This window comes from Leucoraja erinacea, chromosome 6, assembly GCF_028641065.1.
Source record: "Leucoraja erinacea ecotype New England chromosome 6, Leri_hhj_1, whole genome shotgun sequence".
NCBI lineage: Eukaryota > Metazoa > Chordata > Chondrichthyes > Rajiformes > Rajidae > Leucoraja > Leucoraja erinaceus.
Window position 1 is genome coordinate 48,507,524 of NC_073382.1, and position 22,438 is coordinate 48,529,961.

General features: G+C 44.1%; 1 protein-coding gene across 8 annotated transcripts in view; it reads right to left on the reverse strand.

Moving 5' to 3' along the window:
* Positions 1 to 22,438, reverse strand: part of LOC129698092 (gamma-sarcoglycan-like) — a 296,811-nt gene that overhangs the window by 56,129 nt on the left and 218,244 nt on the right. For all 8 annotated transcript variants that reach the window (XM_055636962.1, XM_055636965.1, XM_055636959.1 and 5 more), the window contains 2 exons: positions 18,736 to 18,823; positions 7,940 to 8,059 (listed from right to left, as the gene is read on the reverse strand). In XM_055636962.1, the coding sequence (XP_055492937.1) occupies positions 7,940 to 8,059; positions 18,736 to 18,823 (208 nt within the window). The remainder of the gene's footprint in view (positions 1 to 7,939; positions 8,060 to 18,735; positions 18,824 to 22,438) is intronic.

The window sequence follows — 22,438 nt, forward strand, 5'->3', positions numbered from 1 at the left end:
GTTTATATTGCACATATGTATTGAGTTTCGTAAGATCCAAAATAATACGGATCCCTCCATCTTTTTTCTCTTTTGGAAATATATTGGATATAAATTGGTGAGGTTCTGTGTATGACCTCTCAATAATATTATTGTCAGATAACGTTTCAATTTCTTTTTGTTTTTTCATTGTCTCTTTTTGGGAAAAGACATATGTGCGAATATTAGAATGTGTTGGTGGTGGTGATAAATTGAACTCAATTTTGAATCCTTCTATACTGTGCAGTATGAATGGATCCTTAGTAACCCAACACCATTCTTTTAAGAAGTATTTTAACCTTCCCCCCACCTGTAAGTGAGGTTCGTCTGGTATGTTCCCCGAGGAACTGGTTGGACTTACCTCTGTTGTTACTGGCGGCATGGCGCTGGTTTTCGTCCACGAGGTTTGGGGAGCAGAGCTGGTGGTTGCTCTCTCCTCATCCTCGCTGTCGGCCGGCTGGGGCCTGCCCCTAAAAAAGACCTTGTCTCAGGTGTGAATCTTCCTCCGGTGCCTGGCTCTCTAGGTGAAAAACGCCGAGAGCTGTAGAGGTGGAATCTCGTGGATGGACCCCTGGGTGTGGCCTGACCTCTTGTTATGAGGCGCACGTTTTTTGCCTCGTCATCCAGGTCCCATACCTGTCTTGACAGGTCTTCCCCAAACAGGTAGTTTGCGGGCTGGATGTTGCTAGCTTTGCAAAGAGCTGCAAACTTCAAATTTATTGCTGGTTTTATTGCCTCTTTCCGAATGCAGTTTATTTCGAAGCGGGCATTACATAGCAGTGCCATGGTATCCTGCTCCCGGTCAGTGAGGAGGCCTCCTTCCACACCTCCTGCAAACAAAGTGATTCCAGACCCCAGCAGGTTTAATACTTTTTGGAACTTCAGTTCCTGGTTCCTGATGATGAGACCGATTTGCCCCCAAATTATGCGGTTCACCGCTTGAACCTTGAGGGAAGCACAGTTAGATGGTGGGGGGGGGGGGGGGTACATGTTTAGGGTTTCTTCCATGACGAGATCCTTGAGTTGATGAGACGCCAAGTAGTTGATGTTACTTGCTAGGTCTTCATCCAAGGGAGCTCCCAGTGATGTGGAAATCGCAAATTTAGTTGATTGTAGAGGTACTTCCTCCAATCTCCCCTGGGAGTGTTCCCCCCCCTGTGCTTCCAAACTCTGAATCTGGGTAATCCCCATATGTACTTCCCCCTTCCATGGGGAAGACATATTGCTGCCCAGAGTATGAGGCTGCTGGCACGGTCTGTAGAAGGGACTCATGCTGATATTGCTCCTTTCTCCAGAGTTTATCACTTTGGAGCAGCTTCTCCACAAGCTGCTCCATGTGGGAGAGTCGTCCTCGGACACTTTCTGATGAGGGAGGGTATCCCTCTTCCCCGGAGTCATCTGAGTCTACAGGTCTAGCAGACTTATGGGTGGCTTTACGTCCCGCCGGGACCACCACGGTGCTTTCCTCCTGCACCAAGTCTGCTGCTGCCGGTTCTAATGCCGGCGGCAATGTCGGCGAAAATGACCGTCGTCCGCTACCGGGAATGCTGCGGTCTTCGGCAGCCGGTTTCCCCGCAGACCGTCTCTTCGACATTTTTTGGGGCTCTGAAAGGCAAATAATTCCTTAGCCCAAACAGAAAGCGCAGGGTAAGTGGCTCAACTTTTCTTACCTGCCGCCTTTTTTTAAATCCCAACGGCTGGGAGGACGCAGTGCCTCTCGAGTCCGTTGCACGTGTTGCTTTCAGACGTAATGACGCTCACGCAGACGGATGGCCCTTCTTCACGTAGTCACTCACGTGACTCCGAAGTAAAACTATAATTTTGCATGTCATTGAGCTTTGACAGAGTTGCTGTGAATGCAAATCTGCTCTAAGGGATGTAAAAGTGCTTTTCTTTATTGAACTTGATCTATTCAGTACTGGGGATGATTGGGTTAAAATTAATGAACATTGGGTTGCTCTGAACCACTACGAGCTGTAGTTAAGAAGGATGAGGAGGGGACCTCATTGAAACTTACTAAATCGTGAAATGCCTGGATAGAATAGATGTGGAGAGGCTGTTTCCACTAGTGGGAGGGTCTAGGATCAGAGGGCATAGCCTCAGAATGCAAGGACATGCCTTTAGAATGGAGATGAGGAGGTATTGATTTAGTCAGAGGGTGGTGAATCTGTGGAATTCATTGCCACAGACGGCTGTGGAGGCCAAGTCAATAGATATTTTTAAAGCAGGGTTTGCCGGATTCTTGATTAGTAAGTGTCTCAAAAGTTATGGGGAAAAGGCAGGAGCATGGGGTTTAGAGAGAAAGATAGATTAGCTATGATTAAATAGCAGAGAAGACTTAATGGACCAAACAACCTAATTCTACTCCTATGACATGAACTTATAAGTACCTTAAAATCATTTAATACCGCATTTTTAAATATTTGACCAAGAATCGCACTGGTGGAAACATTGTTAGAGAGCAGCTCCACAACTGAGACGGAATATCTTCACATAATAAAGGACTTGGTATTTTATGTAAATGTTTATAATGGTACAACACAAAATTATTTTACGATGGCCCCAAACATAAATTTGACCATTGTTATTAGTGCTGTATTTAATGTTACTATCCTTTGCCAGAGTAACAAAAATAGAAAGTGTATATTAATATCCTAATTCACTAATATCATTTCAGTATTCCCAATCACAAAACAAGGGCTTAAATTAAATATTTGCAATCTGGAAATTTTTTTTTTTTTTTCCCTGCAAATAAAGCAGGTTTTGCCAACGGCTTATTATAAAAAGTTCTGAACGTTCTTTCCCCCAACCATCCTGCTGTAGCCAGGATGTGGTCTATAGGCACGTCCATTCTTTTGGCCATCGACGTGGATGCTGCCCTGGTGGAGTGAGATTTGTACATGTTAGTGTCTATCCCAGCAGCTTTTAGCACCTGCTTGAGCCAGGTGCTCGAATGGTTTGGCTCGCCACCCGACCATAAGGTTCTTTATGCCATAAGGCTTTCTCACTCCCTCGAATATTTTTGGTTGTGTCTATGTAGGACAGTAGGTGGGTCATGGCACATAACCGTGGTTCTGGCAGGTAAGCCCGGAATTCCACGACTGGATTAGATGTTCCTGGTCTGCTGTCCCTGGATAATGAAAGAGATCTGGTCTGGAGCTGTGATCATGTTGTCCAGTCGCAATAGGTGTAGTGACGGGACCCTCTGTGCAGATACAAGTGCCATCAACATGAGTGTTTTGAGCGTAGATTGTTCTAGGTTGAGGGATCTGGCTGGTGGCCATCCCCTGAGGTACGTCAGGCCCACACTGACATCCCATATATGGGTGTACCTTGGTCTAGGGGGGTAGAGTTGTAAATACCCTTCATTAGTTTGACCACCAGCGGGTGGGACCCCATGGCCTGTTGTCCTGGAACGTGTTTTAAATAGACAGACAGGGCACTTCTAGCTGTGTTGATGGCACTGTAGCTGAGTCCTTCATCGTGGTGAAGGTTCGCCAGGAATTCCAGTACGTTGGTAACTGTAGAGGTTGAGTAGGAGTTCCCTGTATCCAAGCAGTACTTCTCCCACTTTTTGATGCTGGACAAGTACTGTTTTCTTGTGGATGTTCGGAGGGATGTCGTGGAGTAATGGGAACCATGGCTGTGTAGGCCAGTCGGGTACTATCAAAATACCTGAAGCAGAGTCCATTTGTATTTTGCGTAGTACATGACTGATGAGGCAGAAGGGAGGAAATGCATAGAAGAAGAAATTTCCCCAATCCAGCGCGAACGCATCTACCGCTGCTGCCTCAGGGTCTGGTTCCCAAGCGATATACATAGGTACCTGGTGATTTAGCCTTGATACAAATAAGTCGATATCTGGCATGCCATATTGCTTAATAATCTTTGCAAACACTTTGTGGTTTAACATCCATTCGGTGTTGTCATTAAATTTGCGTGACCTGGTGTCTGCCACTGTATTTAGCTTACCTGGCAGGTAAGTTGCTGATAGCCAAATATGTCTTTCGACACACCATTGCCAAATTGTGTTGACCAATTTGTTGCATGATATCAATTTTATGCCACCCATATGGTTAATGTAGGCCACCCACCACCGTAGTATTATCTATTTGTAACCGTACTTGCAAGTGATGCATATTGGATGCATATGCTTTTAAACCATAAAAGACACCCAACATCTCTAGATAGTTAATGCCCAGTGTAAGTAGTAATGATGACTCTAGGTTAGTCCATCTACCACCTATGCTGGATATAGAGTTAGTCGCTGCCCAGCCTTGAGCACTGGCATCTGTTTGGATAACTAAAGTAGGGTTAATGATGATGATAGGGCTGAAACTATGCCAAATGTTTTCTGCCCATCACTGTAGTTCTGATATTGCTTCAGTAGGTAATTTCATGATACGATCATAATGACCTGCATGTTGTTTTAGTGCCTGTACCTTTGTTCTTTGTAAGTTTTGATAGTGCAAAGGTCCAAATTGTGTAGCTGGAAATGCTGCTACCATTTCCCCAATTACTCTTGCTACTTGTTGAATAGTTGGTTGCTCGTTGACCATTAAATTGTTGCATGATTGTGCCAATTCATTTGTTTTGTCTTTTGGAAAAGTTACAGACATGTGGGCTGAGTTAATTGTGAAGCCCAAGTAGTCCATAGTTGTGGATGGCTTCAACTTAGATTTATCTGGATGTAAGACAAATCCCAAGGTTTCGAACAACTGTTTGGTAGCTGACACAGCTGATATGCCAATTCCATGGTCTTGCCTACTATTAAGATATCATCAAGATATGCCATAACCATATGTTTCTATCTTCTTAATATTGCAAGGGCTGGTTTTAGTATCTTGGTGAATAATCTTTGGGCTGATGTTAATCCATTGTGTATTGCTTTAAACTGCCATTGCTGCCCCATCCAGGTATCTGCGATGATCCTTGTGAATGGGTACTGAATAGTAAGCATTTTTGTGGTCAATGCTTGCCATGAAGTATCCTTTGGAAATCAGTTGTTTGGCAGTAACAAACATTTCCATTTTGAAATGTACACACTTAACAAAACATATTTAGTGAAGTTAAGTCAATGATGATGCGACACCCACCATCTTTTTTAGTTTTAGTGAATATATCCGACACAAATTCCAAGGGTTCATGTTTTGTTTTTTCCCCATGATACCCTTAGTGATTAGTCTCACCAGTTCAGCTTGTCCCTCTCGTTTCTCTTTAACTGAGAGGGAAAAGACCCTCCGGGGTGAATGTTGAACTGGTGGCAATTTTTCTAGTATAAATTGTATTTTGTATCCACTAATGCTATTGAGTATATACTTGTCACTCGTGATAGACTCCCATGCTCCCTTAAACAGGTGTAATCTCCCCCCTGTTAGTATTGAGCCCCTACTTTCTATATGCTGGTAGGAACCAGACCCACCTACCTCCATGGTTATGGGTGTTTCTTCTGTCTCTTCCCAGACCAGCGAGTCTTGCGCGTTGTCTGACGTGGCGGTGATGTTGGGGGGTGGCGCATTTTCCATGGGGTCCGCTCTGGGCCTTGGTCTAAAAAAGACTTCCGGTGATAAAATGCGGACCGCCGAGCTTTCACCAGTCCCATATGGTAGACGTCGACTGGTGGACGCGATGGGGTGCTGCCGCTTGGGTATTGTTGTTTTAGGTTTGCTCGTCCCGGGGCCTGCCCTCATGAGACCGAAAGTTTTAGAGGCCTCTTCCATATCTTTTACTTTTTTCGTGAGGTCTTTGCCAAAGAGCAGTGTGTCTGGCTCAGTGGCTGGGGTTTTGCACAACCCCGTGAATTTTGGATTTAGGGCAGGTCTTATGATTTATTTATGGAGGTTATTTATCTCGAACTGTGTGTTTGTACAACAGTGCGAGAGTGTCTTGTTGGTTTGTGGTTATCTCCGTATTGTCCACAGAACGAGCAATGATGTGATGGCTGACGTCAGGAGCCTGAGGATCCGCTGCAGTATCAGCTCCTGGTTCCGAATATTTGTCCCGACGTGCCCCCAGATTTGGCTGTTGACAGCCGGCACTTTGCAGGACTCACAATTTTCTGGAGCTGTGTACATTTTTAAGGCCTGATTAACCACCTGCTCCTGTAGGGGCCTGTTGGAGAGGTGGTTGATGCTGGCCGCTAGTTTAAGCTCTAATGGCCTTCCTGCACGTGGGGCTGCCACGTAGCGGTCCACCACACCCAGCAGCTCTTCCTGGTCCTGCACCCCTTGCATACTCCCGACTTCTTCAGCCAGCGTCCCCTCTTCCTGACCAGCCCAGTCCTGGTCACCAAAGCTACCCTCGGGTAAGGAGGAAGCGATGGGCAGTGCACAAGGCACTGTGGAGGGAGTGCCTGAACTCCCCCTGCGAGAGCGCCCCTCACGCAGCGCGTCTCGCTGGAACACCTGCTCCAGGAGCCGCTCCATGCGGCTCAGGCGGCTGTCTCTCCCCCGTGCGGGTGGAGAGACGTCGCCGTCCGACAAGTCGGAAGCCACCGGCCGGACGCTTTTTCGGGTAGCTTTACATCCAGCCCGCTGCTCAGGCGCTAGCAGGACTGGGCTCGGCACGGTGTCGGGGATGGCGGAGCACCCGGTAAGCGGTCCTACCGCCTGTAGCTGCCCCCCCCAGATGGAACGCTCCTCCGTTGGAGTCGAGCGGGGGACAGGTTTGTTCAAGAGCCTTTTTGTTCTCTGCCTGTAAAACAAAGCAGAAGGCTCTCCTGTGAAAGAAACCCGACTTCAGGGTACCTACCTGACGGTCCGTCTTTCAATCTGTAGCGGGAGCGCCTGACTCCGATGCGGCCGCTGTTGCACTGCTGAACGCAATGCCGCGCATGCATGCTGAGCGGGCTCTTCACGTAGTCACTCACGTGACTCCGAAGTAAAATTTTATTTTTAGATGAGTGTGGTGAGAAATGAAGCAGGTGTATCAACACTTTTTGGTTTTTGTCTTCCTTTTTTTCGTTTTTGTCTTTTTATTTTTTACTTACTCTTTGATTACACTCATTTGGTAATTTAGGGGTTCTATTCTTACACATTCACTTTCTCTTTCACTTCCTTTCTTTCTTGTTCTTTCTCTCTTTTTCTATTTCATCTTTGTTAAAATTAAATGGAAGCTGTAGAATAAAAGTATTTTGTCTCATGCCACGGTTTATAATTTTGTACACGGCTTCTAATATAAAATATAAATAAATAAATAAATACATGATAATTTTAGTTTTTAACGTGGAAACAGGCACTTTGGCCTACCCAGTCGGCACTGACCACGATCAGCCCGTACACTAGTTCTATCCCACACACTAGGTAAACTTTCACTGCACCATTTCATAAGCTTCCACATCCTTCCTTTACTTTACACTTCAGAGATACAGTGTGGAGACAAGCCCTACGGCCCACCGAGTCTGCGCCGAACGACAATCACCCTGAACACTAACACTATCCTACAAACTAGGGACAATTTGCAATTTTAAAGAAATCAATTAACCCGCAAGCCTGTAGGTCTTTGGGTTGTGACAGGAAACTGGAGCACCCGGAGAAAACCCACACAGTCACAGGGCGAACGTATAAACTCTGTACAGATAGCATCCATCGTCACGATTGCACCCGGGTCTCTGGTGCTGTAAGGCAGCAACTCTGCTGCTGTGCCACCATGCCGCCTATTGTATTGTACTTGAGTTTGACTTGATTGTATCTATGTATAGTATATCTGATCTGTTTGGATATTACGCAGAACAAAGTCTTTTACTGTACCTCGGTACAGGTGACAGTAATCAATCAAAACATAAATCTGACCAATATATTCTGGGAAGCAAAGCACCCGTGCTGCGAGCTGATCCACCTATGAATGCCTGAAGAAGGAAGGTTGCCTGAAGAAATAGTTACCTTGTCATCTTGACTTGAGCAGAGGGGCAATAATTAAATACCTGTGACTCGTAGTCTGTCCGCGCCAACCACCACCTCCTTCTCCGCTGCCGAAAACAGCATTCTGCCTGTGTTTGAGAGGACCTCAAAATGTTTTCCATGGGCTTGCAGTGTGTTGGGACCTTGAGCCAAAAGATAAACAACGTCAAAATAAAAGAAAGTTGCACAAAAAATAATATCAAATTGCTTTGTGAGGGCGCTTCAACAATGTTATTGATTGTATTTGAAAGAGACTGGAGCTTTAACAATGACACACAAGACAGAGGCGTTTGAAATGTTATTGTTCTCTGGCTTAACAGATACAGCGTAGATACAGCGTGGGAACAGGTCCTTCGGCCCACTGAGTCCATGCCAACCAGCAATCACCCATACTAGTTTTATCCTGCATGCTAGGGACAATTTACAGAAACCAATTAACCTCTAAATCTGCACGTCTTTGGGATGTGGGGAGAAACCAGTGCACCTGAAAGAAATGCACGCGGTCACAGGGAGAACGCACATTGGATATTGATGGGTTCTTGATTAGTAAGGGTGTAATAGGTTATGGGGAGAAGGCAGGAGAATGGGGTTGAGAGGGAAAGATAGATCAGTAATGATTATGGCAGACCAGACACAATGTTACCAATGGCCTAATTCTGCTCCTATATTTTGTGGTTTTATGGAGATAGGTTCCCAGGGCAGGGTCTAGACATGATCAGGGAGGATGCCTACAAACGGTCCTGCCACAGACCAGTGCCCTAATGGAGCCATGCAGGGAAGACAACATTACATGCACATCATACAAGGATAATGGCCGATTCAAGCACGCGCAATTCTTCTCTGGAATGGCGCAATTTGATGCAAAGGCCATGACAAATACGTTCCCGTCTGGGGAAAATTGATTTTCATATGCAGCGTGTTGCAAAAATCCAAGCTTCACAATCAAATATCTGGGGAGCTGTATATTATAAAATTGAAAAAATGGTCACACTATGAAAAAATTATTAATATATAAATCATAAACCAGGCCATCAAATATGGACTGTGCTTATATTTGCAGTGATGGAATTTTAAATAAGTTCATTTGAACTATGCGCTCCATTTCATTGAAGTCACTTACACAAAAGTTCAATTATGTGTGATGATGTACTTGGAATATCTTACGCAATGGAAATGTGTGCACAAATGTAAATTTAATGCTTTGGAATAATCTATAAATAAAGTGCATAGCATGAAAATAAAACAATCTCTTCTATACTCAGATACTGAATAAAACACGTAATTAACCAGCAGTTCGGTCTTAGTTTAGTAATACAGCATGGAAACAGGTCCTTTGGCCCATCGTGTCCGTGCTGACCAGTTATCACCTGTACACTAGTTCTATCCCACACATTAGGCACAATTTACAGAAGCCAATTCACTTACAAACCTGCACGTCTTTGGGATATCGGAGGATATCTGAGCACCCAGAGAAATTCCACATGGTCACTAGGAGTCGGGATCGAACCCAGATCTCTGACACTGTAAGGCAGCATCTCTACCGCTGCGCAACTGTGCTGCCCAACTCCCTCGGTCTGTTTTCGTACTACTTTTAGGTATTCAGTTATAAAGTGATTCATCAACCTTACACAAGATGGCAAATAGTTTCATCAATTAAAATGAACAGTGAAACTGTTTAAGGTACACAAAAATGCTGGAGAAACGCAGCGGGTGCAGCAGCATCAATGGAGTGAAGGAAATGGGCAACGTTTCGGGCCGAAATCCTTCTTCAGACTGTTTAGTTTAGTTTAGAGATACAGCATGGAAACAGGCCCATCAGACCACCAAGTCTACCCTGACCACCGATCTCCCCTTCACACTAGTTCTATGTTATCCCACTTGCTCATCCATTCCCTGTACACGAGGGGCGATATACAGAGGCAAATTAACCTACAAACCCGCACGTCTCTGGCATGTGGAGTCAAGGTAGATTCCATCATGGCCTCCGTCAGCAGGAAGAATGACTCTGGTTTTAAAGCATGACAGGTTTGAGGGACATTACTCCTCTCTTGGACCAGAAGGAACCTATTTAGTCTGTAATCTCCAAATTTATCATTTGTTGACTACAGGGAGGGAATGATTTTTACCCCACTTTGGATCTTGAGGATGCTAGTGGGAACCTATGTGTTTTTTCCTACTTCAGATTCAGGTTTCCTGAATATACCCCATATTTTTGATTTTGACTTAAATTAAGGAAGTATCAATTGCCTTCTGGTGCATTGAAAAGCAACATAAAAACCTGCAGTTGCTAAAGAACGTAAATAAAAACAGAAAATGCTGTAAAAACTCAACAGGCCAGGGAGCATCCACAGTGAGGGAGATGTGGAGTGAAGATTTAGAGACAACTAACGTTACTCTGAATTATCCCCTACAATGGAGAACATAGACGGGCACAGCACGCGAACAGGCCCCTCAATCCACAATGTCTGCACTAACCATGATGCTAGAACCAACTCTTATCTGTAATCTCTATCCCTCCATTCCTTGCATTTCCTTGTGCCTATCCAAAAGCTTTGTAAACACTACAATCATATCTACCTCCACCACTACCCCTGGCAGTACGTTCCAGGCACTCACTTAAAAACCTGTTAAAAACCTGCCCCGCACATCTTCTTTCAATTTTGCCCCTCTCACCTTAGAGTTATGCTGTGTAGATTCTGACATTTCCGCTCTGGGAAAATGGTTCTGACTGTTTATGTCTCAGAATTTTATATATTTCTATCAGGTCTCCCCTCAACCTCTGGCATTCAAGAGAAAAAAAATCCAAAATTGTCCAATTTCTCCTCGTAGTTAATATCATAAATTCCAGGTATTATCATGACATTTAAGAGACATTTGTCCAGGTACATTCATAGGACAGGTTAAGAGGGTTATGGACCCTCTATATTATTGTGGGACTTGTGTAAATGGGACATAGAAACATAGAAATTAGGTGCAGGAGTAGGTCATTCGGCCCTTCGAGCCTGCACCGCCATTCAATATGATCATGGCTGATCATCCAACTCAGTATCCCGTACCTGCCTTCTCTCCATACCCTCTGATCCCCTTAGCCACAAGGGCCACATCTAACTCTCTCTTAAATATAGCCAATGAACTGGCCTCGACTATCCTCTGCGGCAGAGAGTTCCAGAGATTCACCACTCTCTGTGTGAAAAAAGTTCTTCTCATCTCGGTTTTAAAGGATTTCCCCCTTATCCTTAAGCTGTGACCCCTTGTCCTGGACTTCCCCAACATCGGGAACAATCTTCCTGCATCTAGCCTGTCCAACCCCTTAAGAATTTTGTAAGTTTCTATAAGATTCCCTTCAATCTCCTAAATTCTAGAGAGTATAAACCAAGTCTATCCAGTCTTTCTTCATAAGACAGTCCTGACATCCCAGGAATCAGTTGGGTGAACCTTCTCTGTACTCCCTCTATGGCAATAATGTCTTTCCTCAGATTTGGAGACCAAAACTGTACGCAATACTCCAGGTGTGGTCTCACCAAGACCCTGTACAACTGCGGTAGAACCTCCCTGCTCCTATACTCGAATCCTTTTGCTATGAAAGCTAACATACCATTCGCTTTCTCACTGCCTGCTGCACCTGCATGTCTACTTTCAATGACTGGTGTACCATGACACCCAGGTCTCGCTGCATCTCCCCTTTTCCTAGTCGGCCACCATTTAGATAATAGTCTACTTTCCTGTTTTTGCCACCAAAATGGATAACATCACATTTATCCACATTATACTGCATGTTGGTCAGCAAGGGCAAGTTGGGCCGAAGGGCCTGTTTCCATGCTGTATGACTATGACTCTCTGTGACTCGAAGTTTTGGACAGTATTTGCTACAAGGAGTGATCCTCCAAGTCCACACTGACCATCAATCACCCGTTCACGCCAGTTCTATGTTATCCCACTTTCTCATTCACCTCCAACACACGAGGGACAATTTACAGAGACCCAATTAACCTACAAACCGACACGTCTTTGGGATGTGGCAGCAAACCGGAACACCTGGAGGAAACCCATGCGGTCATAGTGAGAATGTGCAAACTCCACACAGACATCACCCAAGGTCAGGATTGAACCTGGATATCTACCAGCAGTGCTACTGTAAGTTACATCAAGAACTGTATTATACATAAATGTACAATTTTAACCTATATTCTGTAAAAATTGCATCATAATTGAGCTGACAGAAGAAACAATTTTGTTGAACCACGTTGATATTTAACATGTAAGTCTAATTACCAATGTCCTGAAAAACACAAAGGTGCTTAGTGAATGAAGGCGTGCAGGTATAAAATGATATACTTTAAACACTATAGTTCTCTATTCTTACAATATAATATTTGAAGAATAAAGAAAACTATATGGTTTACTATATTAAAATATTAATCATCCAGTTATAGTCATACAGTGTGGAAACAGGTCCTTTGGTCCAACTTTCCCACACCGGCCAACATGTCCCATCCACCCTGTTCCCATCTCCCTGCATTCGCCCTATGACCCTCTAAACCTGTCCTATCCATGTACCCGTCTAAATGTTTCTTAAACATTGCGATAGTAAATGCCTCAACTACCTCCTCCAGCAGCTCGTTCCATACACCAACAATGCTTTGTGTGAGAAAGTTTCCTCTTAGGTTCCTATTAAATCTTTCCCCCTTCATGTATGGAACATGATCATTCATCTGATAATGATCATAATATGATTAAATCCAGTGTAATTTAACATTAATAATTAAATTGTAAGAAAGCCTGTTTTCTTGTAATAGAAATGAACTGCAAATGCTGACTTACACCAAAGATAGACACAAAATGCTGGAATAACTCAGTGGGTCAGGCAGCATCTCTGGACAAGGATCCGGAAACCTGGCTGAAGAAGGGTCCGAATCGTCATCTATCCATTCTTCCTAAAGATGCTGTCTGACCCACTGAGTTACTCCAACACTTTGTGTCTAAGCCTGTTTCCTTGTTTTTTTTGTGACACGAAAATTATGCCAAACACACTGGAGAGGTTTACTAGATTTTCGGTTCTTAATCCATTATGGAAGTGAAAATCCCTGATTAAATCTACACTGCCTTTGTTACATGCCCTCTGCCTTAATGCATTTTGTCATACCACGGCTGGCACCATGGGACATAAACATAACTTCTATTATTTATTTACTAAAAATATGCGAACAATAGCATTAAGGATTCACAGAACCCGCTATGTAGGACGTTGATTAATTTCTGGATTGGGAAAGTTATTCTGCTTAATTCCACTGCGTGAGAATGTTGGATACAAACTGTCGCGGTAATCTAAGTGACCCAATTGAACATGCACAATGTGGTCTTATCAGTGAAATGAAAGAACAGAGTAATTTATGGAAAGGAAAGTGGAAATTGTCACCTGTTACTGCAAACGTATAGCCTCATCAGTCAGTATCAAAGAGCAAGGTCTGATGTAGAGTCGCGTCCATGCCCGCACAGGGAGCAATGGGAGAGGCAACTGCGAGCTTCCATGTCGTCGTGGCTACCCCTCGAGGTCGAGGATGATGGTCTACGTTCCATTGTCTTTATGGATTCTCAGGTGGTTTATGAGTCCAATCCCGGCTTTGAAAGTACTTCAGCTTTCAGGACAGGTAATTCCAGATGGCAGATCGGGCTTTGGTTGTTGCTGCCTCTCTTTCCGTTTTCTTCTCTTTCCTTCTAATTCTGTACATCTGTTGGCTTCGAAGGTCGCTGTTCCTTCTTGGATGATGGTTCGCCAGAGTTTCCTGTCCTTGGCATTGGTTTCCCAATTGTCGATGTCGATTTCACATTTCTTCATGCTGGCTTTTAAGGCGTCTTTGAATCTCTTCTTTTGTCCACCTCGTTTATGTTTGCCTTCTTTAAGTTGGGAGTAGAAAGTTTGCTTTGGTAGACGCTCGTCTTCCATCCGAACAACATGACTGACCCATCATAGTTGGTTCATGTACATAAAGGAGACTACACACGGGAGTTACCGGGGGAATAGTCATGATAGCAATCTCTAGTGGAAACATCCCCTCCACATCCACTCTGTCCTGGCCTTTCACTTTTCAGTACCTTTCAACTAGGTCCCTCATTCTCCTAAACTCCAGCGAGTCCAGGCCCAGTGTCATCAAACGTTCATCATATGTTAACCCACTCGGTGTTGGGATCATTTTTGTAAACATCCTCTGGACCCTCTGCAGACGAAGCATATCCTCCCTCAGATATGGTACCCATAATTGCTCACAATACTCCAAATGAGGTCTGACCAGCGCCCTTAAAGCTACAACATTACTTTGTTGTTTTTGTATTCCAGACCTCTTTAAATAAATGCAGGCATTGCGTTTGCCTTCTTTATTATCGATTTGACTTGCAGATTAACTTTTTGGGAATCCTGCACCAGCACTCCCAAGTGCCTTTGCACCTCCGATTTCTGAATTCTGGATTCCCTCCCCATTTAGAAAATAGTCTATGCCTTTATTCCTACTACCAAAATGCTTGACTCCACACTTTGACACATTATATTCCATCTGCTACTTCTCTGCCCACTCTCCCAACCTGTCCACCCTTCTGCAGTGTCCTTGCTTTCCCTGCACTACCTGCCTTTCCACCTATTTTCTATTTTCGTATCATCTGCAAACTTGGCCACACAGCCTCAATCCCCTCATCCAAATCATTAATGTCCAATGTTTGGATGTGTTTGGAACAGCTAAATCCAGTGGTATCCTTCCGATGTAATATAGTGATGCACTGTACCTTGGAGTTGGGAAGGTAATCTTTTGAGTAATCTTTTGAGCTTCAAATTGAATCTCTAAGTGACCTGTACATTGTCCTCAAAATTAAATATATCAGAACCCTTGATTAAATCCCAGCCTCATTAATTTATTCAAAATAACTATGATTCTAGCCATAAATAATGATTTACTTTATCCACCTGAATAAATCCTGAATAAATGGCAAACTCTTTACTCATCTGATTTCCAATTGAAGACAACAACGAATAAATTGTAAAGTGCATTTCTGTTTCGAGCCGTTATGAAAGTTACAGACAGTGGTGGGAGCAAAGACAAGTGACAAGGCTGAAGAACAGCTGAAAAAATATATATAAAATACAGCTTTAAAAAGGGACTGATGATCTTGCCAAGTGACCTTTACTTTCCAGGAACATCATGAGAATTCCAATCACTAGTGTGTCTTCCCCTAAATTTAGGTGACATTTCGAGATGTCATAATGCTTTTACCATTAGAATTACGATTAGCTGCAATTTGTAGATGTGCCCATCTCAGTTTATAACTTAGATAATAGATAGATATGCCATTTATTGTCACTATACATGTACAATGAGATTAAACGCAGCTCGTACTCAGTGCATACATATAATTTAGTACAAAAAAGAAGAAACAGAAAACAAAACTTGGAATGTGTTGTGGTAAAGGTTCATTATTTATAAACAGTGTGGTCACATGCAGTGCTTTCTTTTGGGGACAAAATGGTTGCAGTACGCAGATCGTTGTTTGTTGTTGGTGTCATACAGCTTGAAACAGGCTCTTCGGCCCAACTTGCCCATGCCAACCAAGGTGCCCCATCTACACCGGCCCCACCTGCCCGCGTTCAACATTAAAGAACAGAGAAAATATAAAAGACGTGGGCTAGTGTTAATGATAAAGGGTAACATCAGTACAGGAGTTAGAAAGGATCTTAGTCTAGCAGTTCATGATATAAATTAGAATCTGTCTGGATGGATTAGGAAACAGAAAGAGATGTTGGAGTTGTTAATAGGTCTCCTGATATATGTAGTGATATAGAGCATTCTGCGCATGAGGATATTAGAGATACCTGATAGTTATCATGCAAGACCTTAATCTATGTGGGGATTGAAAAACTGGAGCACCCGGAAGAAAACCCACATGGTCACAGGGAGAACGTGCAAAATGCAGACATACAGCAGCACCCGAGATAAAGATCGAGCCTGGGTCTCAGACGCTATGAGACAACAGTGCTACAAGTTGCGTCACCATGCTCCCCTCAACTCTGATGATAAACAGGCTTCAGAAACAAGCTGGTCCACACAAACACAGTCTCTTTTAGACAGTTTAAACACCTCTCCCAACCCAATTCACTGGGGTCCCAGCAACTATAATAGACAGATTTTTATCATTTTGGAAACTATCATTGCATCTCCTACACAAGCAAGTTTACAATATATTTCAAGTGATGGCCACCTCTGTGCCACAAAATCAAAAACAAAATGATTCTTTTATTATTTCAAACTTTATGTACCACATTACCATCTGAATCAATTGATAATGTTCATTGTAATTCAGGAACAGTTTCTTCCCAGCTATTATCGGGGAACTGAACAACCTCTCATCAACTAGTGTGTGGTCCTGACCTCCCATCTACCTCAGTGGAGACCTTTGAACTATCTTTAATCTGACTTTGTCGGACTTTAATGTTAAATCTTTCATTAAATGTTATACCATTACCCAATATGTGCACTGTGTACGGCATGATTGTATTCATCTATAGTCTTTTCTTTGACTGGAGAGCAAACTAACAAAAGCTGTACCTTTAGTTTAGTTTAGAGATGCAGCGCGGACACAGGCACCTTGGCGCACCAGCTCTGCGCCGACCAGCGAACCCTGCATATTAACACTATCCTACACACACTAGGGACAATTTTTACATTTATTCCAAACCAATTGACCTACAAACCTGCGTGTCTTTGGAGTGTGGGAGGAAACCAAAAGTCTTGGAGAAAACCCACGCAGGTCACCGGGAGAATGTACAAACTCCGTACAGACAGCATCCATAGTCGGGATCGAACCTGGGTCTCCAGCGCTACCGCGGTGCCTCCATCCCTCCGTGCCACTGTATCTTGGTACACGTCACAGTAATAAACAAATCAAACTATTATAGAAATACTGATTGTGTCATGAATGTCCTGGTTTCTAAATTGGTAAAGCTATCCCATTGACCAGTCAAGCAACAACCTGAATCCAATTAAGAGAATTACTCCTTTGAGACAAAACGTCAGAAACTTCCATCTCAATGCTGAAGCCAGGGCGGTATGGTGGCGCAGCGGTAGAGTTGCTGCCTTACAGCTCCAAAGACCCAGGTTTGGACCCGACTCTGGGTGCTGTCTGTACAGAGTTTGTACGTTCTCCCCGTGACCTGCATGGGTTTCCTCCGAGAACTCCAATTTTCTTCCACACTCCAATGATGTACTAGTTGTAGGGTCATTGGCTTGGTAAAAATTATTAATTGTTCCTAGTGAGTGTAGGATAGCGCTGATGTGCGGGGATCACGGGTTGGCACGGACTCGGTGGGCCGAAGGTCTTGCTTCCGTGCTGTATCCCTAAATTAAACTAAACATCATAGTCCATTGGCAGGGCAGACCCAGCAGAAGTGGCGGTACGATGGTAAACAGGCAACAGGATTGTTGAGTCAACAATCACTCCAGACCTCACAATGTTTCATGGCACGAGGTCAAGAAAAAAGGCGTGAAGTGTAGACTCCATCTACACTTTGCGCTGCCCCGGCAAGGCCATCAGCATAATCATGGACCAGTCGCACCCCAGTTACTCCCTCTTCTCCCCTCCCCCATCAGGCAAGAGGTACAGAAGCGTGAAAACACACATCTCCAGATTCAGGGACAGTTTCTTCCCATCTGTTATCAGGCAACTGCACCATCCTCTCGCCAACTAGAGAATGGTCCTGACCCTCCATCTACCTCATTGGAGACCTTTTGAACTATCTTTGATAAGACTACTGGACTTTTTATTGCACCAAACATATACCTTTTATCCTGTATATGTACTCTGCGGATGGCTCGATTGTAATCATGTATAGTCTTTTCGCTGACTGGATAGCACACAAGAAAAAAGCTTTTCACTGTACCTTGGTACACGTGACAATAATAAACCAAACGATACTATTCTTTGGCAGCAATATTAACCATCACCACCGTTAACCTCACCTTCCAATGTATCCTCCTTCACTTTACTGGCTTTATCTTGCGCTAAACATTATTCACGTTATTCCCTTTATCATGTATCTAACACTGTGGATGGCTCCATTGTAATCTCTAAACTAAACTAAAAAAAGCTTCTTTTACATTGCATAATACCTGGGAGCCTGCGTAACTTCAATGTAAAAGCAAATAAAAGTTTGTGTTATCGAGTCCTAAAATGCTTTTAAATTCTGGCTCTGATGAACAAGTGTCTTCCAGGGGCGGAAATCCTGGGGGCGCGCCCCCCTCCCGCTTTGAGAGATTTCCCCCCCCCACCATCCGGACTTTATCAGCAGCTTTCTAAGGGTTGAATCGGCCCATTCGCAGGGCCTTTCAGCGCCCACCGTGGCTTAAAATCAAACTGTTGCATCGAGGCGATTGAGGCTCCCGATGTTGAAGCCCCTGCCGGCCGATGAAAGACCCCGTGAACGGGCTGATTCAAGCCCCACGATTCAGGGCGGACAAAGCTGCTGTTGCTGGAGTTCGGAGTCGGTCACCAACCAGGTTAGCTCCCGATGTTACTGTCCACAGGGCCCACGGCCAAAGCCTCGTGTGTGTGCACATGCGCGTGGGTGGCCGCCAAGAAAATGTGTCCCCCGCATGTTCTGATAGCGATTTCCGTGCCTGCTTATTACAGCTGAGTGGTCCTTTCAATTGTTACACTCGACAAGTATTTCCCCTTTCAGCTACCTGCACGCCATTTAACGGCAAGGTGATTTTCTTCTTTAAAATTTCAATGAGCATTTTTTACAGCAGATTGAAAAGCAAATTGTTATAACAGTACTCACCCATGGTTAATCTGCCAGTCACATGTCCATTAGAATCACGAGCATTAATCGTCACGTTTTGGGAAGAATCCACAAGCAAAGGAGAATCCTACAGGGGGTTAAAGAGAAAGTCTGCTTTCAGTGTGAAAATTTATAAAATAAATGATCAATGACATTGGATAGTAAAGTTTTCGAGGGATATGCAGAGTTAAGGGCCTGTCCCACTTACGTGTCCTTGGCATGCAAAGCGCACGGGCATCGTATGGCCGCGCATGGCCTGTCCCACTTAGAAGCGTGGAGGGGTATGTAGTTGTGTGCGACACTGCGCACGGGGCTCCGAAATTTTTGTAGTGAACGAAATCTTCGCCGCCAACGGCTTGTCGCGGAACTGACGGCCAAAGTGGGACAGGATGTTCGTAATGAGTACGTAGGAGTCCGTGGGTATATGATAGAGGCTTGTTATGCCAGCCGTAGGTATCGGGGCATCAGGTAAGTCGGGATATTTTTTTATCAGCATGATATCTACGAGTTTGAAAACTCGGGAGTACTCGTGAATAACTCAGGAGAATTCGTGAATAACTCGGGAAAGTGGGACAGGCCCTTTAAGGGATGACACCCCACTCACTAACTGCAATATGGCTTATGAATGCAAAACGGTAGCTGTCTTCCACCAACATATGAATTAATCAGGAGCCAACCTGCAAATACTAATGAGCACATTCGGTATTGGCAATAGTGTGGTCCATTCTGTTGATAAACACAAATCCTGCAAGAAACACTCTCACCTCCCCACTGCCTGTATTCAATATTAACGCGGTCAAAACACAAACTGCTGGAGGAACTCAACGCAACAGGCAACATATGTGGAGACAGACACAAAATGCTGGAATATCTCAGCGTGTCAGGCAATATGTTTAGTTGAACATTTATATTGGTTTGCTTGTTCTTCCAACTTCACTGGAAGCGAGACAACGTCAATGTCCTCTCCCGGCAACATCCCCAGCATCTTGAATTTGATGACATGTTGTAGCATGACAGAAGGATTAGATCAGTCACTCTGCTGTGAACCATGCAAGACATGAATGGAGCAAATTGATTCTGTGCAAACTAATCATATTCAACGCGTTGAGGCATCGATCCTTTGGTAGAGACCTTTGCAAAAGGTATTATTTTCTCTGTGAAATATCAGCCCAAAGCACGAGTAGAGTTTTCTTTTACCTTGGAATGTATACACAAAGTGCAGAAGTATCTCAGAGGGTCAGGCAGCATCTCTGGAGACGTCTACAGTTCGAAGAAGAGTCCCCATCCAAAATGTCATCCATCCTTTTTCTCCAAAGATGCTGACTGAACCGCTGAGTTACTCCGGTACATTGTGTTTATCTTGGTTATAAACCAGCATCTGCAATTCCTTGTTTCTACATTTTGAGCAGCACTGTGGCACAATGGTGGAGTTGCTACCTTACAGCACCAGAGGCCTGGGTTCAATCCTGACTATGGGTGCTGTCTTTACGGAGTTTGTACGTTCTCCCTGTGACCGTGTGGGTTTTCTCCGGGTACTCTGGTTTCCTCCCACACTCAAAAGATTTACAGCTTTGTAGGATAATTGGCATGTAAGATTGTCGCTAGTGTGTAGGTTAGAACTAGTGTACGGGTGATTGATATTTGGTGCTGACTCGGTGGGCCGCAGGGCCCGTTACCACGCTGTAGCTTTAAAGTCTAAAGAATCCAACAAACAATGAGCATAAACATGTGAGATCTACTGGTGTTAATGTATGTTTGGATTAGCTGACCTGTGGAGAGCGCGTTAATGGATTAAATGCCATGTTTTTTAAATTAGAGTTTAAATTGGAACTGATTTACTGGGGAAGTGGTCTACGATTAAGTAGCAACCTTTCCAAGCTGACAGTTAATCTATCAATGTAAATCACCTGAGAGGTCTATTATTCTCTAATTATAATTGCAAAACTATGAATACAAAATAGATTTTAATTGTCTCATGAATATATTAATTTACTGTAATTTCTGAGCATCTTCTCTTTGCTCTGACGACCACACGTATTCATCCCTTCTCCTTTTCTTGTTATTATATACAAGAAAGAAATGGATGAGGTAAACACACAGAGTGTTTTACCCAGAGTAAGGGGATCAAGAACGAGAAGTCATAGATTTAGGGTGAGGGGGGCAAGATTTAGTAGGAACCTGAGGGGCAACTTTTTTACACAAAGAGTATTCAATATATGGAACGGGCAGCCATAGGAGGTAGTTGAGGCAGGTAGTATCTCAACTTTTATAAAACGATTGGACAGGTGCATGGATAGGATAGGTTTAGTTTAGGTTAGATATACAGCGCGGAAACAGGCTCTTCGGCCCACCGAGTCCATGCCAACCAGTGATTCCCGCACACTAACACTATCCTACACACTAGGGACAATTTACAATTTTACCAAACCAATTAGCTTACAAACCTGTATGTCTTTGGAGTGTGGGAGGAAACTGGAGCACCCAGGGAAAACCTAAGTGGTCACGGGGAGAATGTACAAACTCCGTACAGACAGCACCCGTAGTCAAGATCGAACCTGGGTACTGGCGCTTTAAGGCAGCAACTCTACCACTGCACGTCCATGTCATTCAGGCATTCCCCGAGCTCTGCACTGATCCTCGTTCACATACACCTTGAAGCAGAAATATCAGTGTTCAAAGAACCTTGTTGAAATGGCATTACAGAAACAAGGAAGTGCAGATGCTGGTGTACAGAAAGGGATACCAAGTGCTGAATTAACTCAGGGGGTCAGGCAGCATTTCAAGAACATGGATAAGTGTCATTTCAGGTCCGGACACTTCGGAACTCTATGTAATACTCCAAAGACGCCTAACCAAAGTCCCATAGAGCACCATTCTTTTTCTCTGCCCTCTACCTTGTAGTGCAGTTCTCGCCAGAGTCCACCAAACATCATGTTTGCAATGTACTTTAAAAAGCAGAGCTGGATGTGGGACTCCGTGTTGTCCTTAGCTCAAGCTAACTTGCCAGGAAATGGAGAAAGAATTCATTAGCGCAGTGGCAGGGGAAGAAGTCTCAGGCGGACACATTGCAGAGGCTTTCAGGCTTTTGTTCGCTTTGAAGGATTAAAATTCAGCCCCATGAGTTTAGATCCTACATTAAGAAGTTGTGAAATTGAGCTCAATAAATCCGTCACATGGAAGCCTGAAGCTAGAGAACCAGAATCATTGTAAAAGCTCAGCTCTGAAGGGAAACGAAGGATAAACAAAGGCACCACCGGTACATCTATTTTCAACTGCGAATAACGCTGAGCGCATTCGCCAATGCTCTCCTGGGTTCAAACACTCCACAGTATTCCATGTGTACGTTATTTAATTGTCTCTCCAAATCATCTTTTGCCCCATTACAGGAATTTACATGCGGCACAGTGGTGCAGCGGCAGAGTTACTGCCTTACAGCGCCAGAGACACAGAAACATAGAAATTAGGTGCAGGAGTAGGCCATTCGGCCCATCGAGCCTGCACCGCCATTCAATATGATCATGGCTGATCATCCAACTCAGTATACTGTACCTGCCTTCTCTCCATACCATATATAACCATGTAACAATTACAGCACGGAAACAGGCCATCTCGACCCTTCTAGTCCGTGCCGAACACGTATTCTCCCCTAGTCCCATACACCTGCGTTCAGACCATAACCCTCCATTCCTTTCCCATCCATATA